The 24,687-nt window shown below is 39.5% G+C and overlaps 1 protein-coding gene across 3 annotated transcripts; it reads left to right on the forward strand.

The window, feature by feature from the left end:
- The first annotated feature begins 5,777 nt into the window (after nucleotides 1–5,777).
- On the forward strand, nucleotides 5,778–24,232 carry PLA2G15 (phospholipase A2 group XV). Of its 3 annotated transcripts, XM_053952832.1 has the most exons (7): nucleotides 5,779–5,988; nucleotides 13,383–13,539; nucleotides 14,899–15,017; nucleotides 16,489–16,587; nucleotides 17,006–17,230; nucleotides 20,021–20,374; nucleotides 23,442–24,232. In XM_053952832.1, exons 1-7 carry the CDS (start codon nucleotides 5,850–5,852, stop codon nucleotides 23,471–23,473), a joined length of 1,125 nt encoding a protein of 374 aa, XP_053808807.1. In that variant the 5' UTR covers nucleotides 5,779–5,849; the 3' UTR covers nucleotides 23,474–24,232. The 3 variants fall into 3 exon arrangements, with proteins under 3 accessions (XP_053808806.1, XP_053808807.1, XP_053808805.1); XM_053952830.1 differs by having other exon boundaries at nucleotides 20,021–24,232; XM_053952831.1 differs by lacking the exon at nucleotides 16,489–16,587 and having other exon boundaries at nucleotides 5,778–5,988; nucleotides 20,021–24,232.
- The last annotated feature ends 455 nt before the right edge of the window (nucleotides 24,233–24,687 follow it).

The raw sequence follows: 24,687 nt of genomic DNA on the forward strand, positions 1-24,687 counted from the left end.
TTTAGCATACTAATTTAAAAAAAAATCGAATATATCAATTTTCTCAAAGTACAATGCCCAGATAGACTTTGGCAAGCTTCCCCTTTCTAATATGTCCACAAGTGTCTCTAAAATATCATTATGCAGGTTAAAACATGACAGGTCAGTTCACTGCAGCCTGTTTAAATTGTCCTTTGTTCAGTCTTATTACTAGGAATGTGTTAAATGAAATGGTGGAATTTTATTAGAATTTTCACTTTATATTCACTTATTTGTCTAACAGAACTATTAAAATAATTGTCCTGATCAAAATTTGATCATATTTGAACATGAGGATTAAAATAATGACCTTCAAAAGTCCCTTCCAACCTTAATTTCCCTGTAGCTGTATTTTTGCACTGACATGTTTGACAGAGCCTCACACGATGCTACTCATGATGCTGCTGATTCAGCCATTTCCCCATGATTAACTGTTCCCAGCTGCCTGTGTGCCTGTGTCCCTCAGTCCAGAAGGGAACTGTGTCCTTACAGGAATCATCAAGCAATAATTTTTAACTTAATCTGCCCAAAGGATGGGACAGTAAGAGCCTGTGCACTTGTGGCCTATCTATGCCTTACTTTAGAACATGGTACCAGCCAAACAGTAGATCAGGCATTTCTTTTTGCATTCAGTGGCATTTAAAACACAGATCGTAACAACTATTTTTGTTAATCTTGTTAATTTTGTTTGTTTTTAATGTTAATCATTAAACTTTAGCAAAATGTGGGTTTGTCCTGTTCGGTTCTTAAGTGTAGTCAGTTTTCCTATTAATATCTACTTTTTGATGTGGTAATCTGGATTTAAAGGACAGAAAATAAATGGGCTGTCTATGGACATTACATCTTCATATCTAAGATGACATTTGCTTTACAGATGCATCATTTAGTGGGATTGCATAAGCATTTCAGAGCCAGAGACACAACTGAAGAAAAAAATCTCTACATATCCTTTAAACTCAGGTGAACTCTCATTTTTTTAATGCAGCAACTAAAAAGGAACTCTCAGATTGTTTGTTATAGGCTGAAGGGAAGTCTCTCAAAATATGTGATCAGAGTCAGATGGTTTTCCATCCCTCAGCGTTAGAAATTTTAGCACTGAAAATGAGTGAGTGAAACTTTAGAGAGTCTAGACAAAGACCAACATCCCCTTCAATACATGACTAAATTACTGACAGCAGTTTCAGTTCTTCTGGACACACTTGTGTTTCCAGAGATGGATTCACTTTTGCCACTAATCCATTGGATTCAGTAGCAGCAGTGTTGTGTCTCTTCAGAAGTAGCTCTGAACTAGCAGATTTCCTAAGACCTGTATTTCCCTTTGACTTCCCTGACCCTGTGTCCAGCTGAGATACCAAACAGGTGTGACACTGGATGAAACACTGAAATGCTTATTGAACAGTGGCCTCTTGCCTTTTCATTACATGTGGAGTAAAATCCTGAAATGCTGCTGCTTGACTCGTGTCACTGTGCCCTCTCTAACCACACTCACACTTGTTAAGCCTTACAGTGACAGCATACCAAATTCTGCTTTTTCTCCAAATCGCTTCCTCACAGAAAAAAAGTACCTTGTCTGCAGATTAAACCACCTTGTCAGCTTTCTACCTCAGAGGGCCCAAGTTTCTCTGCAGAGCAAAAGGTGTCAGGTTCTACCACTCTTGCAATGTGCTGGGAAGTTGTTGTACTTTGTGGGAACTTGTGCAAGACATAAATTGTGCCTGAGGGTTCAACCTACTCAGTTTTCATCACAACATAAATTATATTTTCAACACTTTTCCTCATATATTCATCCTACACAAAATTGTATCTCCCCATTTCATCTTCCCATGCCACCTCTTATTTTTAAATTATTTTTTAAATCCATATATTGCCTAGCTCCAATTTCAAAATTCTTCAGTGGTCCAACCCAGAACACCAACTCTGAGTAAATCTTGAGTAAAAGTCCCACTAGTTAAGTTTGAGCATTCTTGCTAAAAATTTCTCACTCCCAGATTCCAACAAAGTTCTCTTTAAGCAGGATTTCTGGAATTCCAAGTGTTAGTAATTAAATCCTCACAATTTACTATGAAGCTCTATTACATGGATAGTTTACAAGGACAAATTGATTTGCTTTAGCAAAACATAAGCCAAAGGAGTAATATGATCTCTATTATATGGATTAAAGGTTTGAAGATAGGAGAGATGACAGTGACTGTTAATCTGTTAATTGTGGTTACTCTACCTTGGCTCTGAGTTTGTGGGTTGATGGTTATGTAAGCCTGCATTTCAGTACTCCCTCTACCCAAGTGCTCTCTTCCCTTTTCCCAGTCCCTGTTTGACACTGTAACCAAATTTAGCCTGAAAGACAATGAGGAACACAGGTTTTGTTTACTGTCCTAATGCTACTGAGCAGCACCATGGGGAACAATATGGAAGTGGACATGAAGCACTGAGGAAGCAGGGAGAAGTGAAAGGAAGAATTGTCTTTGCAGTCCCAGTTCAAATGCATGTCAGGTTGTGTCCTGGGACTGTGCTACTGCACTGAGTTGCAAGGACAGAGTAAATTTGTCACAATACTTTTGGTTGTCTTCACATCTCTCTTTGAAACTGGCTGTCTTCTACTTGTGTGTATAAGTCAGCACAGTCGTGTTTGAGGGTATTTGAGCCAATACAAACACCACTTCAATGGCAAGGATCAGAGGCAAACAGAGAATTCTGTTCAATCAAATAAAAGACATTTAAGCAAACAGTAGATTTCTGAAAAGGATTGTTTCTCTTAAATAACCAGTGTGCAAACTCATATCCAATTCACGGTCTTTGTCAAGAGTGCAAGCCCTCAAAGAGTCTTAAACAAAGATAATGCTACTGTAGTTTTTGGCATTTAATATGGTTTATTTCTCTGGTGTGGGTTTTTTGGAAGAAGTAAAGAATATTTTCTTAGAAGATAGATTATCACGTAAAAAAAATTCTACAGTGGTAACAAACTGGCCTCTGAAGTAGAGATAATTTTTTTTTTTCACTTCATACATAAGTGAAAAGGATGAAAACCTCCTTTTATCAGTAGTTTAACTGTAACAATTTCATTTTCAATTTCTAACCAACTTTGGATATGAAACATGTGAAGAAAGCAGGATATAGAATGTATTTCATAAAATAATGAGCTGGCTGGCATTTTACTGGCAGTTCAGATGTGTAGTTGGTTCTGTTATTCCTTGAATCTGCCTTGGATGATGACTGGTACATTTCTGTGCTACACACGGTCATGTTCCTGAACTGCTGTTAATCTACAAATGCCCTGTTGTCAAATCATTCTCTGTGGAGAAAGAGCTGGATTGCTCTTCTAACAAAGCAGCCCTTGGAAATAGTTACACTGACTCAATTAATAGCAGGGTATCATCAGCTGGAAAGCAATGCCGTGTGTCCAGGTTCCTGGATTTGTTGGTGTGAGTGACAACAGGACGAGGCACTCAGTGTGAAAATAGAAATTTGCCATGCATATTTAAACCTTACAAAGGCAAAGAGCTTAATGCACTTTGTGTTTAAATGCAAATGGTCCTGATCTCACAAAAGGAGACAATAAAAGAAATAACTAACAAATGCTACTTTATTTATCGGCTGAAAGACTGTTTTCTGAAGAGCCTGGGCTTGCAGGAATAGCTATTATTAGAAGGCTTTTCCTGGGACAGAATTAGATGGAGACAAGTTTAATTAAGTGTGAAGATGTTCCCATCTGTCAAAACAGCACAGAGATTTGTAAAAGAAACATTAACATTGGTTTGAGGAAATCTTGAGAAGAATCAATGAGGAAATGGTTACAGAAGTGATACATATGTGATAATCAATAGGAGCACTTGTAAATGCTGACAAATGCAAAGTGCACATGGAGCCCAAAAGGCCTGTGCCCTTAGAGGCCTACAGCCAGGCACAGAAAATCTGTCCAAGATGATGCTCTGATGCCACCCAAGGGAACCCACAAGATGTAGAAGGCTTGACAGGTGTCATTCCTTGAACCTTGTGTCACAGCACAAGTGATCTCAGCCAGGCTATTTGGACACGTGCATTTTGGGGCTTTTGAGTATGAGAGAAAACTGATTTCAGACACAGCTGTTCTTTTAAATAATGTTTTACCCTTCTGTAAGGTCTTTTGCTGCATTTTGTAACTTTTAATTCCTACACGAGGTTCCCTGTTGCAATGTTTTAGTCACACTTGCACACCCTGTAGTTTGTCTCAGTAGGAGGTAATTTCATGTCAACACTCGCATGGTGACTAAGCACTTTGTCTTTTGAGTTAGTTGGATGTAAACACGCAAGGTGTGGCTGTTGCCTAGAATAAGGCAAGTCTAGATTTAGACTTAGCCTTACCTTCCTTGAATATTTGTTTTTTTATTTTCTTATTTAAGGAGGAAGATACATCCTTCTCCTTCCATGTTAATTCCAAGATAATGCAGTTTTTCTAAACTCTTCTCAGTAGGGTGTGTATCTGATTTACCAGATTCTGCCTTCACACACAGATCTCTGACATGTCTCTCTCCAGGAATTACAGAAGTTGTTGAATACTGAATTCAGTGAGGCCAGAAATTCTACTTGTCTTTCACTCATATCTTCACTTGTGACATTGTTCATGCTCGTGTATTAACCATTCAAGGTAGGAATATTTCTGAAAATTAGTAGACCCCCTGAGGGATGTAGGAAGCTGTGAAGTAGACAGTGCAGTGCTCCTGTTACAAAATAACCTTATCAGAAATAGCTTTATCCTGAGCATGAATTGCTAACATCAGAAAGTGTATTTCCACAGAAGGAGTCACAGATGTGACTGAATCAAGGAAACCTTGTCTGGCCCATCAGCACAATCACTACTGCTCATGAGCTGTGATTACATTGGTTCCAAGTGCCATTTCATTCTCTATTGAATTTCTGCTTCCGTGGATACCCTTCCTTGTTCCTGTCCACAGGCAGACACCCATCAAATGACCTGCACACCAAACAGAGCACGTAGCCCCTACTAACTGGTATTGCTGAAGCACAAAGGCTTATAACACTTCTGGTTCCAAATTACTGTAATTACAGGACTGCCTGTTCGTGTTACATGTATAAAGTCTAATGATTTCTTTTCCTCTCAGTATTGCCAAACGCCTGGTCCCAGGGATCCTCTGTACCAATTAGCTCTCAGGTTAGTTGGGTGTTGCTTGAAGTGCAGACATGCCCGTGAGCTTCTCTATCAGATGCCAGTCCTTTGACCGTGTAACACTAAAATTCCCAGCTCTTCCAAGCACTTTGGCTTTCAACCATTCTGACCACGCCCCTTATGCGCTACTTATTTTTAGACATGTTTTGCAGCAAACGCCCATTACTTCGCTGTTAGAATTTATTAGGACCAAACAACTCTAGACGTAATAATGAGAGACAAACGCTCTCCTCCATCAGCACGTCTCCCTCAGAGCTTTCTGCTGGCCCCAGCAGAACGGGGGACAGATGTCCCTACCTGTGCAGGGCAGCTGCCTGTGCCCACGGCCGGGGCCGCCGCACTGACAGGGCTTTCGGCAGGGACCGAGCTCCCACAGCCGGGGCCGCCGCACTGACAGGGCTTTCGGCAGGGACCGAGCTCCCACAGCCGGGGCCGCCGCACTGACAGGGCTTTCGGCAGGGACCGAGCTCCCACAGCCGGGGCCGACCGGCGGCCGCCCGGGCCCTCCGCGCTCGGCGGTGACGCGGGCAGGGGCGGGCGGGGGCGGGCCCGGCGGGGCGGGCGGGCCCTTTTCTGGCCGTGCCGGGCGGCTGGGCCGCACTCCGGCCGGGCCGCGGCAGCCCCGGCGCAGCGGTGGCGGCTCCTGGCCCCGGGGTTATGCGCTGGGGCGATGTTCCTGCCGGCTGGCGCCAGGCTCCTCCCGCGCTCCGGACGGAGCTTCTTCCTCAGCCTCCTCCTGCTGCTGTTGCTGTGCCCCGGCGGCGGGAGCGCGCCGCGCCGCCGGCCCGCGGGGCCGCCCGTGGTGCTGGGTAAGAGCCGGGGGGCGGCGGGGCGGGCGCTGCGGGGCCGGGCTGAGCTGAGCTGAGCTGAGCTGAGCCCGCCGGCCCCGTTACCCACCCCCGGCGGGGCGGCGCGGGGGGCCCGGGGCGCTGCGGGCTCGGCACGGCCGCGGGGAGCGCGCCCCGGCCGCTGCTGGCAGTGCCCGGGCTCTGCGGGGCGCGGAGCCCGCACCGAGCGGCGGCTCCGCAGCTCCCCCGGCCCGGCCCAGCGGCCCCGGCCCGGCCCGGCAGCAGGAGGTCCGGGCTGGGGCTGCCTTGGCCTGGCAGCGGCCGGGAGACAGACAAGGCTCGCTTTCATACGCTTCGAGCTCATTAAGTAACACCAGAGCATCCCTGCTTAAGTCTTTCCTCTCTATGAACCGTTCGTGAAAGAGGTTGGAAACAGATGCGGAAAGAGGAGTGATTGGGTGTTCCAGTAGTTGAATTACCAAAGAAAAAAAAAATAGTCACTTCATCGTGTAACATGAAAAATGAGTATTTGTTACTGGCCTGTGGTTTCACCTATTAACACAGAATAGTTTGTGATGAATATGCAGGTAATATTCACATAATAGTTAATAAGTAATATTTGTTAGTTGCTTTTTGTATCCGGTGGTAATAAGATGTAAATAAATTTTAAATGTTTCAATAACTTGTCTACTGAAACTGTAATTCTTAAGCATTCCAAGACAGCAAGTGCATTTGGTGTCAGTAATGTCAGTAGCCAGTCAGGTGAATATATTCAGCATGCTGCATGTTCTTATTGTTGATTTATCTTGATGGTCACGGGGGAAGAAAAACTGAGAAGATGGGAAAAGTGGCATGTTGTTCAGTTCAATCTCCATTTCCTGATAATAATTTAGGCTCTGATGGTGGCTTTGTTGCTACTGTTACAAACTTCTGACTTAGAAGGGCAAACACTACCAGAGCATATTAAAAAATGCTCTTGTTATCTCAGGGTACAGTGTGTACAAATCCACAGTTCTTAAAAGGCCTCTGAACTGAATGACGGGCTGTGGTTTGGAAGAAGAAACTGCAGAAGGGTATCCTAAGAGGCAGGAGTTGAAACAGGAAAAATTCTTTGAATTCTATCTGGGGAGGCTAGAAACAATCTTTTATGCCATCTTTCCACTCTGTAGTGCTGCCAAGGCCTTGGCACTTGCTCCAGTGCAAGCTTCCTGATGACAGAGATGTTTTAGTTGCTGATCTAACATTGAACTCTATCTGGGAAGGAATCAAAGATTTAAAAGCAACTGGCAGAAAGAGTTACTGATTATAGGAGTGTGGATTTACTACTGATAGATCTACTGTAAGTATACATGTTCCCTAAGGATGGTTTTAAGAACTGTGGCTGACCTACATTTCCTGAAGAGACATTCTGGTAAATGCTGTGTGGCTGAGCACACGTTCATCCGGAGTGTTTTACAATAGACTTTCTTGCTGTTACAGTGAATTTTCATCAAATGCTGCAGAACTTGTATCTCTTAGTGTTCTAGTCAGTCTCTACATTTTTAAATTTGCTGGATTTTTTGCTGCCCAGTCCTCATGGTTCTTGCATGTGTGACATGTTAAAATAAGCTTTTTAGGAATTGCTGTGATGAGGATGGTGGAAGGGCTTATGAGAATCATTTAGGGAAGCATTCTAAGTGCTGGCGTAACACAGGTGTTTGGGGGAAGGGAGAAAAACCCACATCACCTGGATACAAAATGGAAAAGATTTAGAGCTGTAATTCTGCATTATACAAGCCTTATACAAGCTTGAGATGAATTCGGAGCCCATAGGAGGTGGGAATACAGAGCTGGTCCTCTTGATTTATCAGACTGGCATCTAGACTCCTAATTTCTCATGTAAGTTCAGTTTTTAAATAAAAACTTATAGTAAACAGGTTCTCATTATCAAAACACTCGATCTGTTTGGAGGTTAAGTCACTTGAGTAGAAAGGGGAATTAAGTTTGGTCATACCCTGTGTGTGGCAAGTTGGCCACCTGATCATAAGGAATAAAGAAAGAAGAAATGCTGTTTAAAGGAATGTTGTCAACATAGTGATCACTTCAGAAATGTTTTGGACCAGGGATGGTCACAAGACCCAGTGTAGCTTGCTCTCAAACCTTTTGTGTAATGACCCCACTTTGCAGTTGCAATCTATGCTTACCCAAGTAACAGAGGGGAACTAGAGCAGAATCTTGCAAAATATGGAGTGTTGCTCATATATGGGTAACTTCTGTTTTGCTGCCCAGGTACTGACAAAACTGCTGCTTCGAGGAATCTCACATCTGAAAAGAGCTGAGCTGCATCAATACAGCCTTGTAACTCTTGGCCACAGTTGTGATGGCAACAACTCTCAGATTTGGAGAGCCCCTGACTGGCTCAGGTGCAAGGTGGTTCTGTGGAGCAGCTGTGCCAGTCTGGCAGTTCCTTGGTGCTCACCCAGCTTTGTTTGTTGGCCACTTTGTGGAGTCCTTTGTCTTGCTAAAGCATGAGGAAATAACCTAATGAGGAAGAAGTGGTTAATTTTGTAGTTGAATTATTTTAATGGAGGAGCTGGCACAAAGAACATGGAGAGTGGCACCACAAGGCTTGGATTAGGTTGCTTTAACCTGGTCTGTGCATCCTCGAGGTGCCTTAGTAGCTGGAGCTACTCTGCCTGGAGCTCATGTTCATACCAAGGGAGCAACACCAGGGACCAAATTGTCATGGGTTTTTGACTGACAGCAAAATACTGCAGTGCAATTGGTCCTGAGAGTTTTCTCTGAGATTTAAATAAAAAATCATTGACATATATTTGTATAATAGCAACAGTAGAGAAGAAGAAGCAGGTGGAAGTCAAAACCTTACTTACAGAGCCTGCTTGAAGGCCTGATATAAGGCACAATTCTCATTAAAACCTAAAGTGATTGTCTCAGTTTCCTTTCCTAAGTGTTTTGGGGGAAAAGAAGACTAATTATGATACTGACTTGCTTTTATGCCTTTTTTGAAGTGTTCTCTATTTAGCCAGGATGATGTAATCATACAGAAAAATCTCCTTTAAGAACCAGAATAAACCACTGAATGATTCTGTTCTACTAAAATATCTACTAAAAATGTATATTGCAAATATTCTGTGCAATTACTTCTGCATATCTGCTTTATATTTAGATGAATTATAATTTTTTACACTTATCAGTTTGGTGATGTTCAACAGGCTTGTCTTTAATGCTCATGGCAAGTAGTTTTTGTGTCTGTTCTTCCTTCTTCATTCTCTGCTTTAGCCCATCAATAATCACTGCATACTATCTCGTGTCTTAGGCATTTTTGGAGCTGGTAACCAACCCATCCTTATAAGATCAGTGTCAGATGCACTGAACTCTTTACCTTTTAGAGCTGACTCAACACAATAACTATATCAATGTTCTGATACCTTCTGCAAACAATTTGTTAGGTACTTGGCTAAAGTTTTCTAGAAAGACACCTAAATGAAGTTTGTTAATAATTGATTTATATGCAAAGGAGCTGTGCCTGTGAATTCCTGCTGACTGCTAATTGAGGTGTGTATGTTTGTATGGTCAGCTGGCTAGATGTCAGGAGTGATTTAAATGTTTATGCCTCATGTGATCCAAGGTATCTGAAAGTATCATGTGAGACGTTGTTTGCTTTCTTGTTCCTAATTTTAAACAAGGTCTTTTCTGTGGCAGTCCATGGAGTCTATGAGCTGCTTCAAGACATTCTCAGAGACCTGTAGTTAGAGTTTAAAATTAATTTTCCTGGCAAGTTGCTTCATTTTGAGGGAAGACTAATTTATAGAACCAAAAAGATGACAGTTATTTGAGGAAATAATACTGGTTAAAAAGTTATGATAGTTGATAAATACCCAAAGGTATTTGCATTTCAGATAAAAGTAGTAAAAAATACCAACTGCTGGCCTCTTTTTTTTTTTTTTCCCCACATGAAAAAATATCCTGGCTCCCCACACTGTCTATTATAGACACCTTTTTTTTTATTTTTTCCTTAGGATCCTTATATTTAGACATTTGTTGAATGATCTTTTTTCTTTGTTTTCTGAGCAGTCTTCAAGTCATTTTTAGGGTGCAATTTGCCTATTGTCTCTTGGTGGGAACTGTGCATCTGTCATTAAGACTTAAGGATAGTGATAGGCAGGAATAGGAATGTATCCTAATTTACATTATCCTAAATTACTGCAATGCACAGTCTGTTACCTCTCTTAAACTCTAATGATATTTCTAAATATGCTTTTCTATACAGTTTAATCATATAAAAACACATCCCAGAGGGAGATCTACTGGTTTTGTCAGGGCATATGAGACCAAAAAATTAGCCAAGGGTACTATGAATATTGGAAGTGAATTTGGCTTATTGATGTATTAGAGTGAGTTTTGTTGGGGTTAGCATATTTGTGAAAAAGGAGGATGTGCTAGAACTGATAGAACACAAAATCTTATGGAAACACTTTTTTCTGCTGAATAAGAAATCTAATTTTTCCAAATGTTTGCAGTTCTGAAATCAACAGAAGAATTACACAGCTGCAAATTAGGGAAGCAGGGTACTGTTGAAGATCTTGTCTTGGACATCCGGTCTTAACTAGTGCTGATGTATTTTGCAGAACTTCACAAACAAGTTATTTTGGGGTCAGTGTGCAGGCTTTAAAAACAACTTTTAGAACTTTAAAAGCAAAAAGGTTTAGAAACTGCAGGTATTGGTAGATGAGAGGAGGAGGTGAAAAATTGCATACAGGTTACTCTGCCTGCAGGTCCATCCTCTGTATGGCCTGAAAGTGAAGGGAAACATGTTTTTCTACTGCTTTCAAATTCCACCATAGAAAATTTAGAAAGCTACGTCCTTAACCTCCAGAATTAATCTTCAGTGTGATATTTTTTTAACCTGTTACTTATAAAAAACCACTAAGTAGTTCTCCAGCCAAAATGTAAATCATTAACACTTAATCTGGTTGGGTTGAGGGCTGAAGATCTTGCATGTTTTTTTGTATAATCTCAGAAACAAAAAAATTGTATTTCATTTCCTATAGGTTCATCACAAAGCATCTTCAGTTTGCAAAGTATACTTTAGAAAATAAAAATGCCCTAAGGTGTGAGTGATAGTGATTAGCAGCTTCACTGTTAATATGGAAATGTCAACATGACAAAAACATTTTTGTTGATCCCTGCTTTACAAACAAACATGCATCATACTTGTACATGAGAATTTATTTTTTAGCTATAGTATTTATCTTTGCACAGGTAGAACTTGTGCTTTATCTTTTGTTTAGACTTGAAAAAAATTGCCATTTTTCATCTTGTTCTTTATCATCCTTTGAGTAAAATCAGTATGTCATGTTTCTCATCTTGTGTCCTGAATTGGACACAGGAGCAGAGCCTCTATCCTCCAGAAGCTTGAAGATGAAATATCTTAACTAAATGAAAGTTGCAGTTAATCTAAAATCATTCCATTAAGTCCAAGTGAGACTTTGTACAGTATCCTGCTTTCAGTGCTTTGTTGATAGATGTATCTTGATTATAATCTGAAATTTCTTCAGCTGTGAGTTTTCCCTACTCTGAGCAGGAGTGCTTGTGATTGATTGAGTTCAGTTTGGAAACCTCAGCAAGTTCTTCAAACTCTAATACCACAGATGTTTGTCTAAGTCTTTGAAAGGTATCTTTGCTGGAAGAACTTTAGTTTTACCCAAGGAAGTGAGATTCCAAGCTAGAACAAAATGTCACTCTCCTTTGTTTTGCATGAAGACAAAATCAACCTGTTATGTCCTTGGCAGGTCTGCTGCTGAAAGTGGCCAGTCATGAACGATTGATATAAATAGAATTACGTTCTGTTCCTTTTCCAATATGATACAGCAGAGGCACGAGACTGGAACAAGTTGTTGCTTTAGTTTTCTAAGCAATTACTAAGTAGGATTTTGTGAGGTTACAAGACTGAACTTCAGTAAACTCCTTCTAGGGTGTGATGCAATGCTGTAATCTCCCTTACTATGCTTTCCAGTATATCAGAGTCCTTGAAATATGACCTAAAATAAACCACTGGGCCTTTTAACGTTTCACTTAAGGTGACAAAAATAAAGCTCCTAAAAACCTAATGAGAAAGCAGAGGTAGTTAATAAAGAAATCCTGAGGTACATCTCATGGGACATAACCTGCTGTGGTTGGAGGTTGTAAGAGTGTGGTTATCTGAAGATTTGGCCTTTTTCAGTTCTGCAATAACTTTTTTCCTAAAAGCACATCTGGTTTTCCAGTTAAATTAGGCATTCTGCTAAAAGATATTAGCTCCTTCCTTAAACCATTGCTAAGTATCAGTGTATTATAGAACTCAAACTGATTTGATTGTGCAGCTTACTGGGGGATAGGGGGAACAAACGTATGGGTAGACCTGCATTAAAAAATTTCAAAACTAAACATTGACAAGCACACCCTAAAAAGGGGGCTTTGTGGACCTGAAAGGAGTGGAGGGAACCCTTAAGAAGTGCCTAACTTCTAAATTTTTCTAATACAGAAAAGCTTTTCAGTTCCTGAAATGTTTTTGTCTCTCTGGTTCTTGAGGAAAAAATGACTAAACATAACAGAATGTAAGAAGTTTCTCTGAAAACTTGGTGCTGAAAATTGTTAGTGTTTGGTTAAGACTAATTCTAATTTGAGAAAATATTCCTGTTTCTATCTAGGGTTTAAAAAATAATGAAGACTAAACCTTAGTCAAACTAATACTGACATTTAGTATATGCCTTAAGAAGGTGCAAATACCCAAGACCCTTTCCACCATGTCTTACTCATGTAAGGTATCCAAAGGAAGAAAAAGTAACTGTTGTTGCCAAAACCTGAATGTAAAGGATATGAAACTGCATTTTTACATTGTTAGCCAACCATGTCTTGTGTTGTGAAAGTCTGGTCTTATGTGAAGAAAGGAAGATAAATAATATAAATCAATCTTACTTTTTACATTTCTATCAAATTGATAGTTTGCAGGCAACTATGTTTAAAGAGAAGAAAGTCGTGCAGTTGTGATGCTTTAGAAAAAAATTTCTTTCAGAAAGATTCAGTTTGTACTTGAAAAAACAGATAAGTTTTTTTTTTTCTTTTTTTTTCATACCCATGGCCTTACATGTTCCTTTATAGTCTGCTCTTTGCAGTTAGGAGCTATTGATCCGGAATCATTCTACATGTTGATTTCTCAGCTTTAAAAATATAGAAGTATTTTCAGTGAAAAATCACTCAATACCTCCTTATGTAGTGTTTTTTCTCCAATTACAAAACCTGATGGTGTCTCTGGGTGCAGTGATAATGCACATAAGGGCTGCAGTATTTAGCTGTGTATACTGCAATAGAAAATGTTATATGCTTTAATTAACTGTCTCCTTTTTATATCTCTCTCTCCTCTCTATATTTTTCAGTTCCAGGGGACTTAGGTAATCAGTTGGAAGCAAAGTTAGATAAGCCATCAGTGGTGCACTATCTCTGCTCTAAGAAGACAGACAGTTATTTTACACTCTGGCTGAATCTAGAATTGCTTTTGCCTGTCATCATTGACTGCTGGATTGATAATATCAGGTGAGATCAGAAATGTTGCTCTTTGCAGTTACATCCTTTCCTGAGACTGACACACAGAATGGCTGCCTTTAAGTTCCTTTTCTGATTCAAGATCAGTGAGAGGAATGACTTGGTACTCTGCTGGGTAGGCTAACAGGATGGGTCTGAAGATGTAGCTCTGTTTCATCTGAAGTAGCTGTAATTGCTGATGAGGAGCAGAGGCTCTCTTAGTTTCTTCCACTTTCTCTTCTACCAGTGACTCAGTGTAGGTTTGAGCACTTGTTAGACACCTCTATGGCCTTATCTCAAGGAGGAGGTGTTCTGTTCTTTTATTTTTTTTTTGGCCAAGCAACAGGACAAGAGGAAATGGGCAGAAACTGGTGCACAGGAAGTTCCACCTGAAATATTTTGGTTTTAAAAAACGCCTAATTTAAAGCTCTCATGCTATTTCATAATTCAATCTGCTTTATTAGTATTCCTGTGAAAATAATATAAATATATGTATGATAACAAGAAATAATTAGCTGGTGCAATTAAAAACTAATGTGTTGGCATGTGAATGTACTGAGCTGTTATAAAGCAGTCTGCTTTGTCTTGCCCTGTGCCTTATGGATTAGAGAGATTTTTGTTAAGAGATTTGTGCATCGGTTTAGATTCTTAGACTCCATCTAGGGGCAAAAACTTGCATTGAGAAATGGCAATTGCATTGATATGGTACTAAAAACAAACCAACCCCCAACTATAATAATAGGGATGATTACAGAAATAAACTCCTGACTCAATGCTCCAGATTCTTCACATCCTAAGTTGCTTTGAAAATTATTTACACAACACTCAATACCTCAACATGTTTCCTGAGGTGTTAGTTGTTATTAATCAGGAATATGCTGGTATGGGTGTTTCTAGTTAAGTAGAAGTGATTTTTTTTTTTTTAATTTATGTGGGTTAATATTTTTGATGTCTTATTTAATAGGTATTTTCTGTCCTGCTGCCGCACTCCTATGCTCTTTATAAGTTTTTTCCATTTTGTGACTTGATGCAAAGTCAAATGGTGTAGAACTATATAAAGTAGCTTATATTTTAAAGATGAATTTCTGTCACACTTCCATATACTCAGTTTTACAGAGACAAAAAGTCTTAGATTCTGCACATGAGGCATTGAAGTAATTAAAGTAATTGTTTGCATTGTATAATCTCTTAGCCATGAGAGCACTCTGATCATGTCTGCTTGGGTTGGGTTTTTTCCTCCTTCTGAGTAACACCACTTAAAGTTCTTGTACTGCACTCAGAATATAAGACCCGGTGTAATTGAGGGCTGTCATGTGGCAATAAAACATGTTTCATGCTTTGTTTAATTGTTTTTCTTCCCCTTCTCTCCAGGCTGGTATATAATCGAACAAGTAAGATTACCAAACCACCAGATGGAGTGGATATCAGAGTCCCAGGGTTTGGGCAGACATTTTCCTTGGAATTTCTTGACCCAAGTAAAAGGAGCGTTGGTATGTACAAGCTGTGTACGGAGTGCTTTGTCATTGGAGGGTTTTTCTAGTTTGTCTTTATGCAACAAGCATAAAGTGATGTGATTCAAAGCATAAAGTAATGTGATTTCAAATTACAGTTCTGTGATCTCACTTGGCTTTTAAGAGTTTTCATTGAATTGTGTTGTTTCATTTGTTGCATGGCCTGATAGATTGAGACAAGAAGATTCCATATTATTTAGTGTTGTGTCAAATCTAAGTTTGGTGGATGAAATCTGAGTAGGCATATTGAGGATAGATGCTTTCAGAAAATGAGATGGGTTGAGTAGAAAATTCTATGACAGAAGCTTGACAAGCAAAACTGAAATAAAAGCACAAGTTCTGAGTAAGATATTCGTTGGCCTTAGGGAATGGGTTAATTGGATTGGGAGATATGGTACCACAATGTGTAGCTCTTTGTATTTTGCTGGTGCCAGAATAACTATATAATTGCATTTGTGCTGCAAAAGATTTCTGCATTAGTGTTTGCAGGTTTTTTTGTTTGGTGCTTTTGTAGAAGTCATATTTCAGAAAACACTGAGTTTGATAAGCTTTTGTGAGTTGTTGTTTGCTGTGGCTGAAGACTGGAGGAGTTGAATAGTCAGTAATGCACTGAGCTTGACATGCTGCATAGCATGGATCTGTTCTTTAAGGGCAGTGATATGCTTAATAGACTGCACTAGGTCACTCTTACACCTAGAACAGAGCTATGATTCAATTCTCCACTTGAGGGACTGTATGATAAACATTCCAGACTAACAAATGAGGTTCTGTTCAAAACTTGAATATGGCTCTGTTGTTCCGTAGACTGTTCTGACACTGTTACTGGGTGCATTTAAGTCCTGGTAATACTTAAATCTCACGTGTCAAACCTTGCATTAAAGTAGCATCTTTCAATAGGCAATCTGCAACTGTTTCCCTTTTTGTTATTAAAGCTTTATGTTCAGTTACTTAAGGTTTAGTCTACCACCCTAGGGATAAAAAAAAAATAGTTTTGGGGTAGTTTCCAGAGTTCTGGCCTGGGGGACATGATAAGCATTTGTTTCCAAGAATAAATGTTGGTGAAGTCCAGGCCAACTGTTACTCCCTACCTGTTGTTAATTTGCAATCAATAAAAGCTATGACTCTGATGAAAATCCCTCAGAAATTATTGTGTTACAGTTCAAGGGTGAACTTTCCTTTGCATATACTACATTTGGCTGCCAAAATGTTTGAGAGGTCAGCCATCTAGTAAGAAGTTTTAATAGTGATAGTCTCTCAATTTGGGGGGATAGTGAGCATGACTCGTTTTGTTTAATATGCTTTCTAGATTGTTAGAGGCAAACTGCAGGTTTAATGTGTACATATGATGTCACAGATAGTGCCTCTGGAACTTTGTTTTGCAGTACTGTCTGACAGCTGCTTCTCACGCTAACCTTGTTACTCTTCTGTTTCTCTTATCTGATATTTGCAGGAAGCTACTTTTATATGTTGGTGCAGAGTTTAGTAGATTGGGGCTACAAACGTGATGAAGATGTAAGAGGAGCACCTTATGACTGGAGAAAGGCACCAAGTAAATAATATACTGTTATTTTAACAAAATTTTGACTCTCCTAGCCAGCAAATAATGTATTGAATCTCTTCTCCCATCCTTTACAATCTAAAAATGTAATTTTGTTTAGTTCTTGGGGCCTGGGTATTCCTGGATGCAAATGCAAGCACGGTGTTGTGGTTTCATTTTTTTTTTTCTTCTTTAAACAACTTGCTACTTTAAACTTGCTTAAAACCAGAACAAAGCAACAGAAAAAGCCCATTTCACTAAAGCACGTGCACACAAAACTCCCACCCCTCCTATTCAATATTGGAATTTCTAAGGTCTGCATTTTATTAATTCTGTAGACAGTTCAACACCATTATTTAAAAGCTTTTTTTTTTTTTAAAGCTCAGCATTCACAGTGAATCATTATCACTGTGTAATCTGTATGTTTTAGATGAGAATGAAGACTATTTTGTGGCACTTCGCAAGATGATAGAGTTACTGTATGAGCAATATGGAAGCCCCGTTGTCCTGATTGCCCACAGCATGGGCAATATGTACACCCTGTACTTCCTGAACCGCCAGCCCCAGGATTGGAAGGACAAGTACATCAAGGATTATGTGTCACTAGGTGCTCCATGGGGAGGAGTGGCTAAAACTCTCCGTGTGCTGGCTTCAGGTAGGTAATTGGAGGCTTTGCTGTGTGTGTAGTGCACAATGCTAACGAGACTGTTGGCTGTAAGACTTCAGGATGAGAGTTTAAGGCACTGTGAAGGGAAAACCACTTTTTTGGAAGCAATGGCAACTTGATGTTTCAAGCCTTGCAGCCCAACTGTTATCTTTCATATTTGTGGGGGTGAACTGAGATTTCTCACATCCTGTAACCAGGAGCTTTCTCCCTTCTTGACCTCTCCTGACCTCTTGTCAGCAGATTGTTGTGTTGTCTGCTGTTTGGCTTGAAGCCTTCTCTTTCTATCCCTTCTGCCACCAGCCTGATTGCTCTCTGATCAGTATGGCAAAGCTACCAAGGACTACAGAGCATTCAGCAGTTTCCTTTGATTAAAGATCACACAGCTGCTTGAGGTTAACATTAAAGGAAATTTGTAGAGATGGTGGGGAACTGGTGTCCACTGTGTAAATGTCAGCTGAAAATGATAACTCTACAGATTAGGAAAATGAATCTTTGAGGTCTTGGGTTTAGCACACTAGATATGCCAGAGACTAAAAAACAAAAAAATTGAATAAAGCAGCATAATGTACTTCACTAAGTAACTAAAAATGACTGATGGAAAATGTTCACTTACCCATCATGTGATACCATAATTGCATTGTGTGCTTTGACATTTAGTTCTCGATGTTTCTGGCTTGGTTTTGTAGCTTGTTTCTGACCTGTTAGCTTTGGATATCCACTATCTTCTTCCTAATCAAAGCTGACATCAAGAATTTGACTTCATCAAAATGCAAAACACACAGTAAGAGTCAGCCATGCAGGGACAGAGCAAAGAATACTTTGCTTAGCAAAGGCATTTGATTCTGAGCAGTAGTGCACTGCTCCATTACTAATTAGAAAACTTGACTCAATACAAACAACCAATTTACACATTGTTAAAGCTGTTGAAATGTCACTGTAAAAATTTATTTCCCTTTTCCCACAGGCTTTGTCTGACATATTTGTTGCCACTACAGAAATGGCAAGAAGTGAACAATGTTAATATCACCTTCATAAAATTACACGATTATATAAAATTCCATAGTCCCCTATCTCTGTTGGTTTAAAATTTTGTGCTTCATACCCTGTCTATGCTTTATAATGCACCTCAAGCAAAGGGGCTAATTCTACTAATGCATAATGAATAGCTGAATTTCTGCTAAAATGTAGTCAGTCATATTTTAATCTGTGTATCTATTGTACTAAATTTCCATGGTTTTGAGCAGAAATTTAAGAATCATGTGGGAAAGTCACACGGGGAAACATAATATCAGAATGTACAGGTTTAAACTGTTTCTGTCTCAAATATCCACCATCACCATATCCATCATGGTAAAGCACCACCATCAGCCCTTGGACTGCATTAGTGTATTTAAGAGTTTCCAAAGTTATCAGGGTTAGTATGCTGAAGAATTGTTGCTTTAAAGGAAAATACTGCATTTCAGCAGGAAAGACAAGGGCACTCTATGAATGCGTTCTTTCTGCTCCCATTCCTGTTTATAATAATATGTGATGCCAGGAACTTCATGTCAAATCCACAACTGTGTTCAAAGTGGTAAACAGTACACAGGTGAAATTGTTTTCTGGAGATTTCTGTGATACTTTCAGCTACATGTACATGAGCTTTGCTGGATCTCACTGCCGTGGGCAAAGACACAAAGATCACAGTGGTTTGTTTCTAGTTTTAATATATTGAAAGGTTGAAATGTTAGCAGTGTCTTCCTTAAACCGAATGTTTTGATGTGTCTGCTGACTTAAATGTGGTGTTGGCCATCCTGTACTTCTTCACTTATGAGAAAAGTAAAGTATTTGAGAAGCACTTTGTAACAGTTCTGTAAGAGAAGGCTGGGATAGTCAGGTTCTGTGTTTGATTATTCTACTGGAAATAAATCTTGTACACATTCCTTTCATTGTTTGGTTCAGAACTAGGGCTTTCTTTGCTGAAAACTGCCAAGCAGTGTTCAGCACCTTAGTGGTGAGAGTGCACAGTGAAGTTGTTACACCACACAGTATCATGAGACCCATTTTTCAAGACCTTTGTGATTCTGGCTGTGCATTTGAGTTTTCTTTATCTGTTTCAGACTAGCAATGTCTCCATATTGTCCTCCTAAAGATGGCATTACTGTGCTTTGTGTCTCCTTGCTGAAGCAATAGTGCCACCCCATGGAATTGAAATAGCACCAAAGTATATTTTTCAGGAATAGTGGTTTCAGTTGCAGCATTTCAATTTTTATGACATGGTTGACCTGGACCACTACATGCTGTAACCACCTGGAAATAATGGAAAATAAAACTCAGAGTTCAGCTGACAGAAGAATTGAGGTGTAACAGCCACTGTGATAATGAAAACAAACAAGGGATATAAACTTGTATTTGTCTCAGGGTTTTGTTGTGGTTTTTTTCTTGTTTTTTTGTTTTTTTGGTTTTTTTTAAAGCAGCTTTTGATTTTTGTGAAGATGGAAGAACAATTGTTAAAATATGCAGAAAGGTACATATAAATTATCCCTTAGTCATGCCCAGTTAAAAGCATTTATTTCAGTCATTCATCAACTCATATTTAAATCTTGGAAGTTATTAAAAGTCAGTTTGCAGAAGTTAATTTATGAGACAATCATCAAGGAGGAAAACTTTTCAAATTGTCACTGTAAGCCAGGGGAACAAACTTATTATTCATGTTCTCACCATGAGTGCTAGTAATTGATGCTGATTAAGATTGATGTCTTGCTTTATGGATAATGAAATTCCACTTTTTTCCCTAAGGTGACAACAACAGAATCCCTGTTATCAGTTCACTCAAGATCAGAGACCAGCAGAGATCAGCAGTTTCCACGAATTGGATGCTCCCCTACAACTACACGTGGCCTCCAGACAAGGTGTTTGTGAGCACACCCACAGCTAACTACACACTCCGGGATTACTGGAAGTTCTACAGGGACATTAACTTTGAGGATGGCTGGCTGATGAGGCAGGACACGGAGCCCCTGGTGTACAGCATGACCCCGCCCGGCGTGCGCATCCACTGCCTCTACGGCACTGGTGTGGAAACCCCCGACTCTTTCCATTATGAAAGCTTTCCTGACAGAGAGCCCAAGATTTTCTACAGCGATGGGGATGGTACAGTGAACTTACAGAGTGCCTTGCAATGTAGAAAGTGGGTGGACAGGCAAAAACAGGAAGTGGTGATGTTTGAGCTTTCAGGAAACGAGCACATTGAAATGCTGTCCAATGATACTACTATCTCCTATGTGAAAAAGCTGCTCTTTGATTTGTGATAACCTTGTGTTGATAGTTATTTTCCTCACCTGTGATGCCTTCCCTTAAATATGGGGAAATGCCTTTTAATCCCTTGATATTTAGATATTTGAATTATTTATTTTGCTTTTTTAAAAGGTTGTTTTCAAGTTGCTTGGTATTCTAAATGATTGTTCGTCTCTGATTTGTGTTCATCATGCTTCATGGTATTTTCACATTCTGAAAATTTTGTCAAATATGCATTTTGGTGCCTCTGGTCTTGTGTCCAATGGTCATATAGACTTTCATTTGGAGATTGTGCAGCCCCCTGCACATACCACATGGAGTATGGATCCCAGAGTTCCTTTGTGTGGTCTTTGCAGGTTTGGAGTGGAAGGCTAGGAAGGATGGCAATTTTGGATGCCCATGGGAATGGTATTAATAATTTGGCAAACACAGTAAGCATTTTAAAGGGTCTTGCATATTCTGATCCACAGTTCCCAGTGGATTAGTTTATAAATGTGCATATCTACTAGGTAAAATAGGGAAGAGGTGTGCCTAGAACTGTGCTACCATTGTAGTAATACAGACTTTTATTTATTACAGCCTGTGGGGGGAAAAAAGATAGATGTGTGAATTAGTTGAAGCTTCTTTATTAGGTGCCCTACTGGGTTATTTTAGAAAGAGGAAATGGTTTGCTCATCAACTTGTAGAATCCCTGACCGTATACAGTCTGGAGTCTGAGGAATTCTCAGCCTGTGATTTATTTCTCAGTGAGGGAATGACACTAAACTTTGGTTGGTGCTTGTTGTAACTGTAGCACATTTATTGTGGAGTAGCACATCAATCAAAGCTAATTGAATACTGGCAAACAATCTGAAAGGTATAGAATTGCATTTCTGGGTGGAAAACAACCTCCTGTAGGGGAAATGATAGTGGATGGTGGGCAATATTTAAAGAAAAGTGAACTTCTGAAATGGAGTGGGGAATGAAAGCCAGTATGGGGTATAAACCTTGTTCTCAGTCAAATACTTTGGCTCTGATCCAGTTACCTGACTAAGCAGTGATTAGATCAACATTGCATTCCACTAAAAAGAAATTTTTTGCTTTAGGACTAAAAGTAATTTCCCATAGATTACCAGTTTCATTTTTTGCTGTTTGAAGAATTGGACATGTGGTTCCTTAAATGTTTCTATAAATTGCTGAATATGCAGTTTTGTAATTTCCTACAGTGTTGTTCTACTCAATGTTCAAATAGTAATTTCAACTCTGACCTCCACAGAAGTGCTGGCCTAAAGGCCATCATATTTACCACCTTGATTATAGAAGTCCTGTTGGAGAAATAGTTATACTCAAAAATTCTCTCTTGCTTGCTTTAAAACAAGTCACTCAGTTAGACAGCACTTAGTTTTCTAAAAACACAGCTTTGAATGCTTTCAAAATGCTAGGTTCTCCAAGAAGAATATTTTGAGAGTTGCAGAAACTCATCAAACTATTAAGGACTCATTACTTAAACTGAATATGTCTAAAGGCTAAAGTTTTAACTATTTTGGTAGCATGCCTAAAATGTTTTTTGCCACTGGACATATCAATAAGATCTGTTGAACTGATGGGCTTGAACTCTTGCTATTGTACAATGGAACAGGAGGTAGTTTTAAGACTTTAGTTTTAATTCAGAAATCTCTTGTTAATTCAAAACAATTTGAACTAGGGCCATCAACAAGCCAATTATCTTACTAGGTTTTAACTTTCTTATGTAGCTTTATTTCCCCTTCTTCATTTTTTCCTAATGCTTATGTTGAAGGAGTGTTGACATTTTCCTGATTTTTAAAATGGATCATTAATCTTGTCCTCACTTGCCCAGGACCCTACAGTCCAGCAGCAAGATTGCCTAGACTTTTCCAGAGTAAATACTGAATTGTCCCCAGCCTTTGCAAAGTGTAATTTATGAAAAAAAAAAGCAAAAAAAAACCAACCACAACCAATTAACCTAAACAACCAATCCCCCCCAAAAGAAGAAGCCCTACAACAAGGAGGGGGGAAAAAAAGCCCCCAGCCCACCTTCAAAAATGCCCTTTAGCCAGGTGATTGTTTTATGCAGGGCTTGTCAGCTGGATAAGCTTCAGGCTTGTGTTCCAAGACTGCTCGAAGATGATAAAGCTCTTCCTTGGTCTGACTCAATTTTTAAATCAATGGCTATTTGAATAAATTATGGAAAACATATAAACACAATCTGTATTTCTTGCTGAAGGAGAATGCCTGTTAATAAGCACTGGATTGAGTGGAGGATTGAGTATTGCAGGATATCAACATAGACATCAAGGGCTGAAAAATGAGAAAACAGTGTAGGTAAACAATTCTTAACCTCATCTGGAGAATGTTTGTAAGATTCATTTTGATCCTTACCCATTAATCAACAGCATTTTCAGTCTCATAGCAAGAATTTAGCTGGAGGGTTTTTTTGTGATTTGAAGTTCCAAAATACATGATTCAAAAACTGCTTGTCCTTTTTGCTCTTTTTTTCTTTAGTACTTTTAAAATATACTTTTTGTGACCCAAAAGAGGAAAAAAGCACAACTTTTTTGTTCTTTTCTAATTTTGGTAACCTAGTACTGTGTTTGAGATTAGTTGGCTGTATCTTTTAACCTGAAGATTTTGAAACCAGTTTTCTGTTAGTAGACAAGCCTTGTGATAGTTAATGTGGTAAAATGAAGCTGAAGGTTTTTCAAGGCTTTTATTTATGTGTTCTGTTGTTTGTCACTATAAAGCCTTGTTGTACTGTTGTAAAGAAATGTGTGTACCTGAGTCCTAAGTACTGTGTGAGAGCAAGCACAGCACCTCTGGTGTTCTTTGATTGCTTGTGGTGCATCTGCAGGCTGTAGTTTTATGTCCAGAAAGTGTGGGGTCTTTTTTCCCCCTACCAAATGATCAGCAGCCCTTTCATTTGCAGTTTCTTGCAGGCTGGGATGCAGTTCTCACTGAGAAGTGAATGCATTATTCCCGTTGCTGAAGTGGAAGCCCTGCACTGTGTGTGCGAGGAGTGGCTGCTCCCTGCCCCAGATCCTCTGCAGGGCAGCAGTGAGCATTGCTGTCAGACCTGCTGCAGCCACGGGCACTGAGCTGTCTCCATTCCTGTGGGGAGAGAGGTCTGAAAAAAAAACCTTTAATGAGAATGTGGCACTTTGATAAGAGGATTAACTCAGGTGCTTTGCCACACTGCACAGCTGAAGTGTCTGAATTCACTAATGTATCTTTTTTGTACCTAAAGCATTAATTATGTGTCTCTCTCCATATTTTTACTTAGTTTCATTCTTCCAGGATATTTTCAGAAACCAAAACTAGTCTTGAGGACCAAATGTGTTTCTTATTTTTGGCAACTTGTATAGAGAATGCTGAAGAAGCTTTCAGCTGTCATTGTAGTACTTCTGAAGAGCTTCAGAGTCACTATGTGATTTGTATAAAAGCAGAAAGCTTCAATAACTAGCAATAATTGCAAAGGATTTGCAGGCCAAAGGAAGGAATGTTTGGTATTAAGGTAATTCTTGGAGCACAGTGTGTTCAAGGCCCTCTTAAATTCAGGGAATGTTTGGCAGTGACTTTGCTGCTCTACACTAACCAGTATTTTGTACAGAACCTGTTCTGAGGCCTGGCATTTTATATGTTCTTGTGTATGAATGTGTTCAATAGATTTTGAATATTTTATTGTCAAATTTGATAATATAATAAAGTTGATCTAATACAGATTATCTCCTGTTGTGAATAACGCGCTGTCTCAGTTCTCAGAGGAAATGAAAACTTGGTGCTGTTTTTCTTCCCTAAAGATGATTGGTGTCTCTCACAGTAATTCTTGCTTAATCTCCCAAATGCACCTCCTGTCTTGTGGTACATTTGGAGTTCACTGTTAATTGTTCTTGAATTTATGGAGGTGTGGGATTGAGACTACACAATTTCTTCTTGCTTGCATCTTACTTGCTTGTCTTGTGTTAAAAAAAAAGTACTCAGGTTGCCTTATAACTCAGGTTAGTTCCTCAGTTGTGAAGCGTTTTAAATGCCTGCAGTTGCCTTTCTAGTGTTGGTTTCCAAATGTGCATGATGACCATACAGTTTGGTAGTTGTATGAAACAATCTTTTTCCAATTAGAAATAGTGCATTGTGGCTCTTAAGAAACGGTAATGCTAGGCAGTGATTCTGTGATT

The sequence above is a fragment of the Vidua chalybeata genome, chromosome 11, assembly GCF_026979565.1.
Source record: "Vidua chalybeata isolate OUT-0048 chromosome 11, bVidCha1 merged haplotype, whole genome shotgun sequence".
Lineage (NCBI taxonomy): Eukaryota > Metazoa > Chordata > Aves > Passeriformes > Viduidae > Vidua > Vidua chalybeata.